Source organism: Uranotaenia lowii, chromosome 2, assembly GCF_029784155.1.
Source record: "Uranotaenia lowii strain MFRU-FL chromosome 2, ASM2978415v1, whole genome shotgun sequence".
Taxonomy (NCBI): domain Eukaryota; kingdom Metazoa; phylum Arthropoda; class Insecta; order Diptera; family Culicidae; genus Uranotaenia; species Uranotaenia lowii.
Window position 1 is genome coordinate 237837786 of NC_073692.1, and position 18044 is coordinate 237855829.

Genomic DNA, 18044 nt, shown 5'->3' on the forward strand with positions numbered 1-18044 from the left:
TTTCTCAACTATTTTATTTGGAAAGCTGATAAAATTTCAATGCATTTTGATGTGCTATTTTATAATTTCCGTTGAGAAATAACAGAGTTATGTAGCTTTGAAAAATGGTTATTTTTTATTGACAAAAAAATCTAACCGAAGCTAACTCAAAAAATAAAAATGTTAGAAATCTGAAAAAATACATGTGTTTTTAAGTCGCAAAAATGAATCAAATTTTCAATTTTGGGGAAAATCTGAAGATCCCCGGCGCAAACCCGTCAGATAATAAAAAAAAATCCCCATGTGTCAGTTCAAGGTAAAGTGAAACCAGTAATTGTTTAATATTACATATTGTTTTTTTTTTCTTATCACGACTTTACCCCTTTTTCCTATAAAAATGATTTCTGGCTATACGCCACTGCATTTTACAAAAATAATGCAAAAAAAAATTACAATTTAATGTCCTCAGACTGAAAAAAAAACTTTTTTTATGATTCGATTATCCGGAAGATTCGATTATCCGGAGTGAAAAATATATCGATACTCCGAATAATCGAGTCCGACCTGTATAAAAATTTAAGAATTTGAAATTTCCATATAAAGCTTGAAGCGGTCTAATTTATTACATTGGAAAGATTAAATAAGCATAATCTAACGTTGAAAATATAATTTCAGCTTTTCAGCGTCTGCTTTGAAAATTTGCGTTTCCTTCACGGCCGTTCTGAACACCAGATAAAAGTTCAATCCACACTAGTTTGAGTTCCCGTTTACTTGGATGTTGGTAAATATTTTTAGATGGAAGTGACAGCTCTTTAGTTCGTAACACGTGGTATTAGAGGCAGAAATGGACAGCGATTCTTCAAGTCAACCGGTCAGTACGCAACTTAACCTCACAACGGATTCAGAGTTCTACAAGGATTGGAAACATGAGTATCGCCAAGATACAGAAAACGCCATCCTCAATTCCGATTATGGGACCGACTCTATCCTGGCTTGGATAACGAAAACAGTCTCGAATCTTTGTGACCACTTCCAGCTGTCTCACAGTATCGAATTCTCAACCATAGACACGTTTGAGCAGCTGCTCATAAAGGTAATCAAGAACGGAGAAGAATCGGAGCTAGCTAAAAAGTTCCTGAACAACATTGTTCCCAACCTGATGACCGTATTGAGCTTGGTTAGTAAACATTTTGATTCTCGTACTGGTATGGATCGAAGTTTGATGACGTCATTACTTAAAAAACATAACCCCTACTTCGACTTGTCTAACCATGCAATGTTGACAATGGAGTTTGACGTGCTGAAGGCGTTGAACCATAAGGTAAAATATATTCATTATCTAGAAAAAAAAGATACTGTTACTGAAAATTCATGTTTAGATTCAGAATTCAGCCTCCAAGTTCAGATTCATAATCCAGATTCAGAACTTAAAATTCGGTTCCAAAATTCAAATACTGCATTAAGACGATTAATTTAAAGCAGTGTCAAAATTTCGTTAAGTCGAATAGTTGATTCAATTTGGATGATTTATGGGTTGTAATAATGTCCCTATAACTCTGATTGTGTCTCATCATTCCAGATAACTTCTTCCCTGCTGCTAGGCGCAGTCGAGCGATTCACTAAAGACTACATACTAACATTGGGCCTCGCAAGGAAACACCACATCGGACGCGTTGGTGCTAAATTGATTCGGACCGTTTATGCCTGCAAACTGGAAATATACGCCAGGTACGAAGACATGCAACAAAAATACTTGATCAGTAAACATTAAAAATTTGAAACCATCAACAGCCTGAAACCGCTTATGAAGTCCGACGAAATGTTCGTAAGATTCAAAGCCAACAAGCTCATACTGGCAGCTGCGATTGTAGCCGCCATTCCGTTCTGCTGTGGATTGCAAATTGAACCGGCCCAACAGGACCGCATTGTCAAGCCGCTGTCAAACGACTGCTTCGTCGAACCATCAAACATAATCTTCCTGCGGGACGCCATTCTCAAAGTTGTGGCACCTGGCCGATAGAATTTGGTTTTATTTTCATTTTATTTTTTGCTCAGAGCAAAACAGAGTAGGTATTCTAGCCCACGAAAAAACTATAAAGAACCATACTGATGATATCATTGTTCTAATAAATCGCATAAATCTCGTGCATACAACTCGACAAGGAGTGTCGTAATGGATTTTAATTTGGCACTTTAAAAGTTGTTATGGCTTCAACAAAAGGCGCGTGGCTATTTAGAAGTGCCGACAAATGCCGAGACTGATCTCTGTAGGACAGAACGCCGACTTAATTACCACCCGCGCGCAAATCTTTCAAGAGATGTGAGATTTGAGTTTGATTTGAAGGTGTCGTGATTGCTGGCTTTGCGAGCGATTTCCTATTCCTAAATAAGACTAAATTAGTGTTCACACTTTAGAAACAGACAGGTCCTAGTCATGATTTGTTCATCTATTGAAGAAATAATTTTGTCGTCATTGCAAAAATCTGAAAAATAATATCGATTACAACCCTCTCGTTACTCTTCCTAGTGTCCTCATTCCGTCAGAACAGGGCGTTGTCAGAAGCATATGCGACGGACGGACCCACCAGGAAATCAAAATCTTTCGCTAGCAACCTATAGGCTGCCAATAACCGGCAAACCGAACAGTAACAGACGCGATCAACTGGTGTTACACTGCCTGTTGGTTTGAAAGATCATTAACATAAGAGGACAGGTTTTATGGCGCACATTCATACGTACATCTGATTCGCAACTTCATCACCCGCCGCTAACCTTTCGGCAATCTTGATCATATCCCTACATCAACCGGTGTTCTCAAATTACTTACTTCAGATATTTTAGACGAAATCTGGATCGGAATTTGTTCGGTTTTGTTTTTCGTTGGCCTCTCACTTTTTAGCAGTGGATTCAAGATCAAATCCATTTTTGGATCATATTTTCAACCGGCAAGTTTAGGAACATCACGTCTACACTTGTCCTGGTGCAAATAATTGGACAAAACTGCACTTGGTACATTATTTCAAAAGATTATATTATTGTCATATTTGTAGTTTTTTTAATTTTTTTCGTTTTTGTCGTTTTTGACTTTTTTGTCATTTTTGAATTTTTTTTCCTTTCTGTCATTTTTGTCATTTTTTCGTTTTTGTCATTTGGTTATTTTTGACATTTTAGTCATAACTAAGACAATGTCAAGCAGATAAGAAAAACTTTTTTTTTAATTTAGGTAGTTTAAGAGTAAATTCGATTCAAACCACTTATTTATTTTTTTTTTTAAACATCGTTATTTGAAACGGCTCATACCTTTAGGCTTTAAGGAGCCAAACTCGTTTTGTTTGTTTACAATTGTGTGCTTAAATCTAGTTCATCACTTTTTATTAGAATAGAAAAGAAAATAGATAGGGAAATATGAAAATAAATAGAATTATAGATGAAGCTAAATAGCTTTTAGGGAAAGGTATATTTCGAACATGTAGTCCAAGTCTATTACGGCCAGCACATCTCTCACTGGAACATAGGGTAGTTTTCCTCGGGCCCGAAGGGAGTCTATGAAATTCGTTCTAGCGAGAAGATGAACCTCGCACTACCAAACAATATGCTCGATGTCATGGTAACCTTGACCGCAACCACACAAATTGCTGCCAGCAATGTCAAAACGATAGAGTACCGCGTCTAAGGAATAATGATTGGACATGAGACGGGAAAATATACGAATAAAATCCCGACTCAGGTCCAATCTATTAAACCAGGGTTTAAGGCTTACCGTTGGGATAATCGAGTGGAGCCACAGACCCAACTTATCCTCGTCCCATTTGAGCTGCCAGTTGACAAGAGAGTTTCTTCGAACCAAATAGTAAAATTCGTTGAAGACGATTTCACGTGGATACGTGTCGCCTTCCATCGCCCCCACCTTTGCCAGAGAGTCTGCCTTCTCATTGCCCTTCAAACCACTTAAATAATCAAAAGACACAAAACTACTTAAACACTTCAAAATGCACATTTGGCTGGTCGAGTAATGGGCTGGAATCCGAGACAATTGTAATAAACTTCATACAAACCTTGAAAGGTCAAAACTTTCGACAATACAAAACGAGCAATAGCGTTTTTGAAAAAAAAACCGGAATTTCAAATAAACCTTTACATATTAATCCTTCAAGTTCCATACGGCATCAATATGGAACCTCTACGCACCTTGGGTGAAGGAGATGCAGTTTTTGCATTTTGACTCGTCTGCTTTTCCAAATTGATTTCCTAATATTTCGTTCAAACTATCGTTATGTTATCTTATATCCACTGTAGTCAAAAGATAACCAACCAATGATGACTTTTATGTGCAATTCACATTTTACAAGCCAAAAAAACTGACCACAATACAAATGCAAAGTTTGGCGATAAAGCTAGTTTTGTTAGCACTAAATTACTGATAATAAAAAAACCGTAAAAAAGTGAAATCTTTTCGTTTTTAAATATTGACTGAAATAAGGAAAGTTTTATAATAGCGCTTGGGTGAATAATTTTGGATTTCTTAACGACACGAATGAGCATTAAAGTCGACGACAAAATTTCTGATTTTTTGAAAAAAATAGCTGTAGTTCTGTGGTTTAACCAAACTAGTCCATCAGGATTATCCGTGATGCATTTTTCAGAAATTTTGAAGAAATACCACAGAGAACAGCTCGAACAAAAAATCTACCAAAAAGTGTGTAAAATTTCAAATGCTGACATCCAAAAATACGTTGAAAATTGACTTGAAACAGTGCCATCTATTGCGCCGTTCAAAAGTTACAAATCAAATTTTCAGGTCTCCAGTTTTCGAAAAGGCGTAATCGTAATGAATTCATTAATGATTAAACTAATGCCACTCTAAAATAGACGGGTTCAATTTATTGTTAGATAAATCCAATAAGAGTTACCTTTGGCTGGATAGAATTTTACTTCCATTAATTTTGCACTACTTAGACAGTCAAAATAACTAACAGTTTTGGAATAAGTTTTCGCACTTCTTGGACGGTTATCGTCAGATGACGAATCGTCTGTGTTTAGTTGAAATTGGTTCAAACGGTAGTTGGAAATTTTACACAAGTTTCGAAGGCTAGCTTGTACGTCTGTTCTCTGAGGAAATATTGTGCAAAACATAGAGAATTGACTAATTACACTTGAAGATTGGCATTAACATTATCATAAATCAGTTAAAGATTCTTATGCTAGAAGTAAATTAAGTTAAGAAAATTCATCTATAGTAAATTTAAAAAAAATCCTTGAAATCGGTTGAAAAAATCCAGAATAAAGATGATCTCATATAGAACTTCAAATAAAAAAGAGCTTTTCTCCGTTTGTAGGAAAAAAAAGTCGGGGCTTTGAAGACTAATTTCAATTGTGGAAAAATTTCCGTAAATACTCCAAGAAAAAAGAAATCAAAGTCAATAAATTTCAATAACAATTCAACATCCAAAGCAGAGAAGAGAGTGATTTCCTAAAATAAAATATTTTAACTAGTATTTTTTCCTGGGATTTATACTTTAAATGACAGTAATGACAAATCGTATCATAGGTTTGAGCAAAAAAAAAGGATTTTTCTCAGAAAACTGTAAAAAAAAATTCGTTTGCAATAACAGAGGGAAGCAAATCATGTATCTATTTGGAAGAATGTTTGCGAAGAAGTTCAAACCAATTAAAAGTTTATAATTATTATAAAATGATAACGATGTATCGAGTGATAAATACGGTGATAAATTTCGGGTTTCTTCAAAAACATCAATTAGTTTTATCTATCCTTTTCCAGATTTGTTTTGTAAAAACTGAAGTTTCAAAAAAAGCTCTGCTAATCTATATCTATATATGTGGGTGGGTGGGTTTGTTGTGGGTTTGTTTGTTTGTTTGTTTGTTTGTTTGTCCACTATTAGGATATATTGACAGTTCTACACGAACACCACCTTAGCAGGAGACCTCAGCCCTAACCTTAAACCATGGGAGAACACAATCGATTTTTGAGAAGGGCGCACGATGAACGCGATTTTCCGGTACTAATATCGACAAATTCGCCCTGTGGAAAAGCGTTCGTGTTTTACTTTTTTTGGGTGTTAAGGGGGGCCAAGTGCATTGATATTTGTAAAATGTTTATTTTTTTAATTGCATTGTTATTGAAAAACCTTTTCATGAGTGTACTGAGAATTTGCAACTTTCCCGTAGATTTCTATTCGAATGTGAAATTAAACGCATCATTTATCTGAACGAAATGACAACTTACTGTATCGTACACTTAAAAGATGTAGCGAATTATGTGGATATGTTTAAAATAATCAGAGCATGTAGGCGATTTTTTTCAAAGTCAACATAGACGGGGCATTGATTAATTTACATGTTTGATTTTGCATTCGTTTATAATTTAGAAACAATTCTTTTTTAATCTATCAAGCAGTACATGAAAATATATTTCAGATGTTTTGAATTCACCTTGAAAATTCATTAGCCAAAAATTACTTATCTTCATCCATTTAGGGACGCCCCGTAATGAATTGAAACGTTTAGTTGTTGATAGTGAAAAAAATTAATCAATTCAGAAATATTATAATTAGTTTTAAATAGAGATGTACCGAATAGTGGTATTCGGCGAACGGCCGAATACCGAATATTGACCTTTTCAACTATTCGGCCAAACGAATATTCGGCCGAATATTCGGCCGAATATTCGGTCAAATATTCTGTTGAGTTTCCAATAGTATTTCTTCTATTTCTACTGGTATTTATAATAGATATCTTCTGTTTCTGCCATTCACATATCTCTCATGTTTTAAGTCGATTATATCCAAACAGATGTATCAGATCTTTTTTAAGTAGAGGTCTTTTTGATTTTCAAAATGCCACCATTAGCTGAAAGGTCGTCAGATGACTTGTCGCTTCTAGCACGTTTATCAACAAGGAGATTGGGTTCCTGTGAAATCTGGGATACAACATGTTGAAGGTGCCAAGAAATTTTAAATTGCTGATTTGCTTATTCAATTTTGAGTAAGATATTTTCGAAACAGTTGTTAAAAACAACGTATCCATATGGTCGGGAAATTGCGGACGATTTTTGAAAAAATGGCAAATCTTAACGAAATCTAGGTTTTATTTTTAAACATCAAAGAGGCAAAAGAAGAATACACTTAATATTAAAAGTTTTCATAGAATCACATCATCAGTGTAAAAATCGTATCGAAGGAATAAACAAAAACTAATGTTCATTTTGGAATTTATTAAAAATCGATTTTGCTTACAAAATCCTAAAATTTTCAAAAAGAAAGTTGGGTTTTTTTTATTTATTTCATAATCTGAATAAACCCGGGTAAAATCCGGAAAATTTTAAACAATATCAGGGCATCCCGGCCAGATTTAACTTATCTCGGATTTACGGGCAACCTGGATTTATAAAGAAAATCTGGAATAAACGATAATCATAGTATAACACGATATTCGTCAGCATTTTCCTGTACGATCTACAGTGAAAAGTATTCAGATACCCCTTGAATGTTTTGCTGAACCATAAATTTTTGATTATTGTGTAGCTTTTTCAACATTACTTGAGGATATTTCATAAATTATCCAAAATCATTTTAAAAAATTGACAAATCTGTTATTGTATAAATTAAAATATTAAATATTCGTCCTATTCGGCCTATTCGGCCGAATACTTAGCTCAACTATTCGGTGAGCCGAATATTCGGCTTAACGGTTTTTTGGCGATATTCGGCGCCGAATATTCGGCTGACCGAATATTCGGTACATCTCTAGTTTTAAACAAGCAAATGTTGATTTTAGTAACGCACTAGCATCACTGGTGAGGCCGCCAACAAATCAAAATTTGAGGTTATGGCTGAGGTCAACTTTTCGCCAATACTATCGTCCGTATATACCCTTATAGGCTCAGCCATCTTAAGAGCTAGAGAGCTGAAATTTGGCATGGATACTCATTAGGACCAGGAATGATGAAAAATGTTTTCTGATTTTTGGATGACCCCTTCTAAAGGGGGTCGTCCATACAAGACAAATATTGTTTTCGCGATATTGATGTTAGTTTTCGTCGGATTGTGACATAAATTTGCACATAGGGGTTTTGAGAGATGGGCAATTGATTCCAGGTATTGAATTTCGTGTCAGGGGTCGGCAAAAGGGGTCGTCCATATGAACTATTCAGTGTTTTTACTATATTGACGTTATTACGCATTGGATTGATATGAAAATTTGCACATGAATGTTTTGAGGAACGAGCAATCAATTACAGGTATTAAATTCAGGGTCAGGGGTCGGCCAAAGGGGTCATTCATATCAACTTTTTAATGTTTTTACGATATTGGCGTTATTATGCATTGTATTGAGTTGAAAATTTGCAGACGGAGATTTTAATGAACGGACAATCGATTCCAGTTATCAAATTTTGTAGAAGGAGTCGGCAAAAGGGGTCGTTCATATTAACTGTTCACTGTTAATGCGATATTGTCGTTATTATACATCGGATTTAGATGAAAATTGGTACACGAGAGTTTTGAGGGACGAGCAATGGATTTCAGGTAATAAATTCGGTGTAAGGGGCCGGCAAAGGGGGTCGTCCATATTAACCTTTCAATATTTTTGTAATTTTGTCGTTATTTGACATCGGATTGGGATGAAAATTTGCACACCGTAGTTTCCGGAGACGGGCAATCGATTTCAGATGTCAAATGTTTAGCCAGGGGTCGTCGAAAAGGGTCGTCCATATTTAAAAATTTCTAATTGTTTTTAGCAATATTCACGTTACTATGCAATGGATAGCTTTGAAAATTGGCACACGGAAGTTTTTAGAGACGGGCTATCGATTTCAGATATCAAAGATTGTATAAGAGGTTTAAATTTTTTTTATTAATTGCGTTGTTATGCAATGATTGAATCGAAATTTATTGACGAGGATTTTTGTCACGGTCAATTGATTCCTGATTTCAAATTTAGTAGCAGACGACATAAAAAGTGATCGTCCAATATGTCTGAAATTATTACTTAACAATGAATTCGGAATACATCTGGAAAATGCTTGGCAGTTGACTTTCATACAAACTGTTAATGACATATTCCAAGTTCAAAGCGAAACGGAGTTCGTATGGGATCAGCTAGTTAATTTATAAATTTTATTTTGAATGCGATTCGCCGACAAAATTTCAAATTCAAAGTGGCCCGTTGGATCAAAAGGTTGCTCACCCCTGTTTTTTTTGTCATTTCTTTATTTAAAACGGCTCATACCTTGAGGCTTTAAGGAGATGAACTCGTTTTATATGTTTACAATTGTTTACTTAGGTCTAGGTCTAGATCATCACTTTTTGAAGAGAACAGGAAATACATAGATAGGGAAATATGAAAATAAAAAGAATTATAGATGAAGATCAATAGCTTTAGGAAAAGGTATATTTCGAACATGTAATTAATGTCTATCGCAGCTAGTATATCTCTTACTGGGGTACAGGGTGGTTTTCCTCGGGCCTGAAGAAAATCTATTAAATTCGCTCTAGCGGCCAGGTGGGTCTCACATGACAAAACGAGTTCCACTTGCAACATTTTCGTATAATTTAATTGAAAATGGTAGAGACTGATCTTAAACATACGGCAAAGCTGAAAATTTGGAGGAATTTTAGATATCACTAGCTCTTTTGCATAGAACATACAGTGTCGGACAATAGAATAGGACCACTCTAATGCAAAATATTCAAATCACCTTTAAACTACCAATTCAAATATAATAATATGCGACACCTAGCGGCAAGCACTTATTGTAGTATGCCAACTTTGTATACTGCAGGCAGGGATGCCAGGTGTTGAGGATGAAAAATCTGGGCAATTTTGAAAAAAAGTCTGTGTGTGTCTGTGCATAAGGAAAATCACAAATTTGGTACTAAACAAGAAATTAAATTTGGTGAATCGTGTGTGAGCGGGGGGGGGGGGGGGGTTTGAGGTGTGTTTGTGCTATGGTGTACGGGTTATTTTCGTGTTGATAACTACATAACAAACACTTTTTCCTACCACGTACCATGCCGATCTTATTTAAAAAACGATTGATTGGTCATATCAAAGAATACAAGTCAGATTTTAGTCAAGTCTGCCACTTACATATCAAATCTGATACATTAATATTGATTTTATCTGTCAATTTTGAAAGTCTGTAAAATCTGGGCACTCTTAGCAAAAATCTGGGCAAAATCTGTGTCTGATCAATATCTGGACAAAGGGTCAAAAGTCTTGGTTTTACAGACAAATCTGGGCACCTGGCAACCCAGACTGCAGGTTTGTTGCAATCAAAGCAACCCGTTTGTTCTACTCGACCAGAAAGCTGTCAGAGGGTGAAAAAAGTCGCGTCATAAAATAAGACCAGCTCATCGGTTCGGCTGTTCCGGCATTTTCAGCGCTCTAGATTTGAAGAAAAGGTGTTGTTTTCAGTGTTGTTTGTCCATTTTCGTGTCCTGGTAAGTATTTCTCATAAAATTAATCATGTAAATCATGAAAACAAACAAAAAATAAAGATTTCCTTCCTCCTACTCTGTTTTCAGCGAAAAAAGCGATGGGTCGGGCACAGCACTGCACGAAGGTCCAGCGAGCGATCATCCGGAATCTGTACAAGGCTGGCAAAAGCCAACGCGAGATTGCCGACTCCTTAGGAAGGTCGAAAACTTTCGTTTTCAACGCGCTTCACAGCACCGGCAAACGGGAACTGACAGGCCGCCCCCGCAAAACGACGCCGGAGGACGGTTCGGCAATCAAGCGGGCCTCGCAAAAGGACCTTTTCAAAGCGTCCAAGCAGATCAGAGACGAGCTGATCTTATCTGTGAGTTCCCGGACGGTTCAGTGACGGTTGGCGGAGAAGGGACTAGGAGGAAAAAGTCCCCGGAAGGTGCCGATGCTGACGCCGAAGCACTTGAAGGCGCGGCTGAAGTATGCGAAGGACCACTTCGATTGGGTCGGTCCGGAAAAGGAGAAACTATGGAGAAATGTGCTGTGGTCGGATGAGACAAAAGTGAACCTCATCGACTCGGACGTAAAAAGTTGGGTACATCGCCCACTCGGCTGTGCGTATATGCCCCAGTATACAAATAAAACATTCAAACATGGAGGAGGTAGCATCATGGTGTGGGGGTGCTTTTCTTGGTACGGGGTGGGACCCTTGTACTGGATCGACAGGATTATGGACCAGCATCTCTACGCCCAGATACTTCGGGAAGTAATGCTGCCACACGCCGAGTGGGAGATGCCCCTAAAGTGGCAGTTCCAGCAGGACAACGACCCCAAACATACCGCTAAATCGGTTAAAAAGTGGTTCCAGGATAATAAGGTAGACGTTATGGAGTGGCCAGCACAGGCCCCTGATCTCAATCCCATAGAGAACCTATGGGAAATAGTTAAACGTAAGGTGTACACCGAAAAATCAAAAAACAAGCAGTAGCTGTGGGAGAGAATCCAGGCGGTGTGGTACGCTATCCCGGTGAGAACATGCCAAAAGCTGGTGGAGTCGATGCCAAACCGGGTGCGAGAAGTGATGCGTAATAAGGGTTATACCACCAAGTACTAACCCTGCAAATCGATCACGGTATGAATTTCCTTTTTTTTTAATTTTTTTTTTTACCATGAATTCTAAAGCGGCCCTAGCGCGTTATTTTAGTCAGTAAGTATGCTTAAAACGCATTTTTAAAAGGACAATTGTTTTAACTACGGATGATTTTAATTTCTTTGAAGAATGGAATTTACAAATTGTAAATGGTTTGATACACTTAAATGGAATTTTTTTTCTTAAAGTTTTGTCACTTTCTGTTTTGGATTGAGCTGTGGTCCTATTCTATTGTCCGACACTGTAGTTAGGGATGCCATATGGCTATATTTCATGGTAATATTTTCATATCATATTTTAATCATATAAGTATTAAGCTCTTCTATTTTCACTGTATGATTGTAATTAGAGCGTAGATTAGATGTTTCAGTGATTAAAAGTAAAAAAAAATATGACTACCTAATATATTTTTTCTAGATAGATGCATTAAACCTTCCTGATTTGGACATTCAAAACCTTTCTGTTATTTCAATGTCTTAACATTTAAAACTTTGCTAAAAGCTTTAATTTGTTGAATTTCCAGATGAACTAAATCATATGTTGATCTATCAGCCATTTCGTAAATTGGCTGTATGCGCATTAGGTTGTCCCAAAATTACATAAAGTCTGGAAATCTGGGAGCACACCTTCCAAATGGTAGAGTAGGACGTGTAGAACAAACTTTTGTATGGTGCCAACTTAAAAAAAATCATGGCACCAAAAGTTTGTTCCCCATATCTTACTCTACCATTTGGAGGGTGAACCCCCAGATTTCCAGAAATTATGCAACTTTGGGAAACCCTAGTGCGCATATTACCTAATATGCGCATTTAGGAACACTTCCATTATTACAAGGCATTTTGGCTACCATTAATAGTTTACTTTTACAGATTGGATTACCATAAATATTTCAAACACTACATCAGGCTGCTATTTATTTACTTTATTTCCATGGTGTTAAAATATTAATAGGATAATGTGTTTTCGAAAAATCAATGTTGTCCGGCCTTAGACAAATCCCCCTAATATGTCCAAAAATGTATAGGTATTGCTCCTTTCCAGTACTGTTAAACCTGAGACCACTGTTCTGAGGCGGCCAACCGAACTGTGATTTAGAGAGAACCAGTGGCCAACGAGTTGCAACCATAAATAAGATCATTGCCAATGTTAGTTCACACGACATAAAACTTCCCCGTATCATATTGGGGCGCGCGATCAGCCTTTGTCTTGTTTCGCGTCTAGGTAGAGTTATTTGTATAGGAAAGACGCAGAGGGAGCAAGTATTTTTTTTTCATTCTGGGAGTGAGCAACTTTTTCTGTTTCCTGCAAATTCGCGGTAATAGTAGAAGGTACAGGGTCCAGTCAGACCTTGCCCCCGCAACGCGACCGCAGACCAAACTCGTAATACCTATATCGATGAACTTGCTAGTGCTAAACCAATCAGGACTGGATCGGCGACGATCAACGGTTGATCGGGTGACGACGCTGCTCCACCAGTTTTGTTTTTACGTCTGCTTCAGATGACGCGTCAGTTATTTAATTCGTAAAGTCATGCCTTGTCGACGCCCAAACTTTTCGATAACAAACTACCTATAGGCTCGAGCTAATGCGTGAGCGTAGGTGTGCACATACACCAGTAGTTGGTCGATCGGGTCAAGATTTAGTCAAACGATCGTCTACTAGGAAAGCACCGTAGATAAAATATTGGAGTTATGCCGCCGATTGGTCCCGAGCGAGAGACTCTTTATATCGATTGACAATAGTAATAAAGATAAATCTATATTCCATTAAATAATCAACATGTTATTGGCAGATTTACTCGAGAGGGGGGGCCTTACTCATAAAGCTATAATCATAAAGTAGCACGCATCTATCGGATTAACGTACATGGAAAAACTATGGACTGGTATTAGAACTTTACAACCATATGAGCTGCTCAGAGTAGAGTTAGCATCATAAATCATAATCTGTTGTTTGCAAACGATAATAAACACCAGAGACACTCGGAACGTGTTAAGTTTCCATTAATAGGTTGATTGCTCTATTGATTTAGTATAATGATTATTGACTACTGGTGGAAAATTATTCAATGGGCTTATGTGCGATTACTGGCTAAAACATTCATTCATGGGGGACGCTTGACATATGCTGATTTTCAGATTACTTTTCAGCGATAGGAGATAGATAAAGTCCATCTGTGGATAAAGCTATGTAAACGAATCAACGGTTATGTTTAGCAATGAAATATAATATTTTTCGGAATATTTCAACGACAACCAACAAACTAATTTGACTGTGAAATGTTTGTTTTTTTGTTTGTTGTTTTTATTTATCACTAGCTGACCCGGTGTGCTTTGCTACACCTTTCAAAATCAAATTATATTTTCAATAATTATTCAAATTTTTATTGGTTTGTTGGCATTATTTTGAATCAAATTATAACATAATTCATAAGCAACCGCTATAAAATGAGAGCTGCAGCTGGAGATTCGAATTGCAACACAAAGATAACTTAAACTAATATTCTGAATCTTGCTCTAATTTGTGTTAAAGATCTGATAATGTTAATCTGTCTGGAAGGTCTCAAATTAATCGTACGCAAACAATCTTACTTATAAAATATGGCTGTTTTTGCTTGATATGTTCTGGATTTATGCTAAAAAACTGATAAGAGAGCCCCCTCCCCTGTTCTTCCCTTCACCTCCTGCTGAATGGAGGTCGTGATCTTTAATAATCATACCCATTTTTTTCGTTCCAAAAAATCCTCTTATATTAAATTCTTCTCCTCTCTACACTGTAAAGCGTAAGGGTCTATAACAATCGTAGAAACATATCTCGTAACCAAGTACTTTTCCATGTCATATTTGTTTCCATTTGTTGACTTCGTTAGCATAAATTGAGAACTTATGCTAACAAAATTGTATTGGGATCACCTCCCTCCTGCTTTGTACCTACTCACTGGAAGTGTGTCAGATAATCATAGAATCATACCAAAATGATTTTCTATGTTAAGTATTGACGATTTCTCGGATTTTGTAAAAAAAAAAAAGTTAAATGTAAGTCTCCTCTTCTCTTCCTATATTCCCAATTCTATCATCCTAGTGCAAGGAAGGAATGGTTTCACATAGAAAAAAATATTTTTCATACTCAAATACTTTTTGAGCCTAAATTTGGTTTCATTTGCTCTATTAATTCTCGAGTTATGCAAAAAAATTGTATGGAAGCCCCTCTTTCCCCCTGTATATCTTTCCGCTAAAAAAGATGGCGCCTCAATTTATAATAGAAACATTTCTCGTATCCAAATACCCTCACATGCCAAATATGGTTCAATTTGATCGATCAACTCTCCAGTTATACTGAAAATTGTAAGGGAGACCCCTCCCCCTTTTCATCCACCTCTTTGAAGGAGTGAGGGATACCAAATATTCATAGAAGCATTTCTCGTACCCAAATATCGTTCCATGCCAAATTTGGTTCCATTTGCTGTTGTAGCTCTTGAGTGTTGCAGTAATAACAGTATGAAACTTCCCTTTCTCTTTCTTTTTTCCCCGCTGGAAAAAGGAAGGGGTCTCAAACAATCATAAGAATATGTCACGTTCCCAAACACCCGCCCATGCCAAATTTGGTTCCATTTGCTTAATTAGCTATTGAGTTATGTAAAAAAATATACAAAGCCCCCTCCCCCTATATATCTTTCTACTGGAAAGACGTAGGGGTCCCAGATAATCATAGAAATATTTTTCGTATCCAAATACCCTCCCATGTCAAATTTGGTTCCATTTGCTTTATTAGTTCTTGAGTTATGTGTAAAAATATGAAAGAGGCCCCCTCCCCCATTCTACTGGAAAGAGGGAGGGGTCTCAAATAATCATTGAAATATTTTTCGTATCAAAATACCTTTCCATGCCAAATTTGGTTCCAATATCTTGATTAGTTTTCGAGTTATACGAAAAATTGTAAGGTAGCCCCCCTCCCTCCTTCCTATCACCCCACTGAGAGGAGGTAGGGGTACCTAATATTCATAGAAATATTCCCCGTCCCCAAATACCACCCCATTCCAAATTGGATATCATTTGCTTGATTGGTTCTCGAGTCATGCAAAAAATTGTCTATTGTTCGGGAGGCCCCTCCCCCCCTTCCTGTAAGGGGGAGGGATCTTAAACCATAATAGGAACCTTCCCCGGCCTCCAATACCCCCACCTGCCAAGTTTCACGCAAATCGGTTCAGTAGTTTCTGAGTCTATAGGGAACAGACAGACAGACAGACAGACAGACAGAAATTCATTTTTATATATATAGATTGCAATTTAAGACACAATCTTATAAATCACTGTGAAATGTAACCCAAGTAACAGACTCAATTCTTTAATAATCTACATAGGCCTTAACAACTCAATGATAAATCAACACCAAGTTTTATGTAGCGTTTTTAAAACACTTTTTTTTGTTTATTTGAAACGGCTCCTACCGTAAGTTTTACTGAGCCAAACTCTTGTTTTTGTTTTTACAATTCATTATTTAAATCTAGTATAGTTGAAGAAAAAAGAATAAAGAAAAGAGAAAAGGAATTTATACACGAAGATCTATAGATTTAAGGTAAAGGTATAATTCGAACATGTAATCTAGGTCTACCGCAGCCAACACATCCCTCACTGGAACGTTAGGTGGTTTCCCTCGGGCCCGAAGGGAGTATATTAAGTTCGCTCTGGCGATAAGGTGGCCCTCACAAGACCAAACAAGATGCTCGACATCATGGTAATTTTTAAAACATTTATAAACATGAAAAAACCCTTCAGGAGGTGCATAGTAGGATTACCACATCCTGCAATGTAAAAAGAGTACATCGAAATCATATATAGGTGAAACGGGAGAAACCGGGATACTAAAGCCATTTAAACACTGCCAACTAAAGGGTGATACGGTCAAATCCGGTTAATATCAACTTGACGTATTTCTTTCAATTTTGCATTTAAAAAAACCTGAACACCCCTCATTGTGAAGGTGTGTGTGTGTAGAATGTTGCTCCTATTTTGATTTTTGAATTCACTCTTCAGTTGTCAAAATGCCGTCCAAGAAAGAAGAGCAGCGTATCAAAATTTTGCTCGCGCATCGCAAAAATTCGAGCTACTTGCACGCAAGGCTGGCAAAATCGCTAAAAGTTGCCAAATCAACCGTTACAAATGTAATTAAAGTGTTTGAGGAACGTTTGTCGACAGCCAGGAAGTCTGGATCGGGGGGAAATCGAAAACAGGAAGCCGCTGAGACGACAAAGAAAGTTGCCGGTGGTTTCAAGCGAAACCCTAACCTCTCTCTCCGAGATGCCGCAAATAAGCTGGGTGTATCGTCTACAACCGTGCATCGAGCTAAAAAACGAGCCGGACTATCGACTTACAAGAAGGTAATGACTCCAAATCGCGATGATTAACAAAATACGACGGCCAAAGCGAGATCCGGGAGGCTGTACACGACGATGCTGACGAAGTTTGACTGCGTGGTAATGGACGACGAAACCTACGTCAAAGCCGACTACAAGCAGCTTCCGGGACAGGAGTTTTATACGGCAAAAGGTAGGGGAAAGGTAGCAGATATTTTCAAGCACATGAAACTGTCAAAGTTCGCTAAGAAATATCTGGTTTGGCAAGCCATCTGTACCTGTGGCTTGAAAAGCAGCATTTTCATAGCTTCCGGGACTGTCAACCAAAAAATTTACGTGAAAGAGTGTTTGAATAAACGTCTGCTTCCTTTCCTGAAGAAACACGATTGTTCCGTACTATTTTGGCCGGATTTGGCATCTTGCCATTGCGGTAAAAAGGCCATGGAGTGGTACGCCGCCAACAACATGCAGGTGGTTCCCAAGGACAAGAACCCTCCCAACACGCCAGAGCTCCGCCCAATTGAGAAATACTGGGCTATTGTCAAGCGGAACCTAAAGAAGACCAAAAAAACTGCTAAGGACGAGCAGCAGTTCAAGGCAAACTGGCTTTCTGCGGCGAAGAAGGTGGACAAGGTGGCTGTACAAAATCTGATGGCAGGGATTAAGCGTAAGGGCCGGCAATTCACAAACACATCAGGATCTCAATGAAACATCATGTTTCCTCGAAGAGATTCTTTTTTTCCTTACTCTAAGCGTACATCTTTCGAGGATATGATGGCTAGCATCTTACAAATGCTAAAACCACCAACCTACCGAAAGTGTACTATGTATGCCGTGACCGGGACTCGATCTCATACCCCCTGGCTTAGAAGACTTGAAGACTGTCCACTACGCCACCGGCGGCGGCGGGGATTTGGATTTGGAAAAGCGGAAGCCTAACTGAATATTTTTCCTGAATTTTATACTAATAAAACTTGAAAAAGAAATTTAATCTGATTTTTACCAAATTTTGACTGTATCACCCTTTACTATCCCCTCCCCCCTTGCTATGTTACAACTCCGAGTGGCAAAAGAAGGATTTGAATTTTTTTCCGGCCAATATGAATTCTATAAACT

The 18044-nt window shown here is 37.5% G+C and overlaps 1 protein-coding gene across 1 annotated transcript; it reads left to right on the plus strand.

The window, feature by feature from the left end:
- Nucleotides 1-763: 763 nt before the first annotated feature.
- Nucleotides 764-2044, plus strand: LOC129740989 (uncharacterized). The gene is made up of 3 exons (XM_055732672.1): nucleotides 764-1300; nucleotides 1559-1707; nucleotides 1771-2044. Exons 1-3 carry the CDS (start codon nucleotides 824-826, stop codon nucleotides 1997-1999), a joined length of 855 nt encoding a protein of 284 aa, XP_055588647.1. The 5' UTR covers nucleotides 764-823; the 3' UTR covers nucleotides 2000-2044.
- Nucleotides 2045-18044: the final 16000 nt, after the last annotated feature.

Bases quoted from the DNA above. Each gene is read 5' to 3' on its own strand.
- LOC129740989 (XM_055732672.1), top strand. From the start codon at position 824: ATGGACAGCGATTCTTCAAGTCAACCGGTCAGTACGCAACTTAACCTC. The intron at 1,301-1,558 runs GTAAAATATATT...TCATCATTCCAG, and splicing joins TGAAGGCGTTGAACCATAAG to ATAACTTCTTCCCTGCTGCT. The intron at 1,708-1,770 runs GTACGAAGACAT...AACCATCAACAG, and splicing joins AAACTGGAAATATACGCCAG to CCTGAAACCGCTTATGAAGT.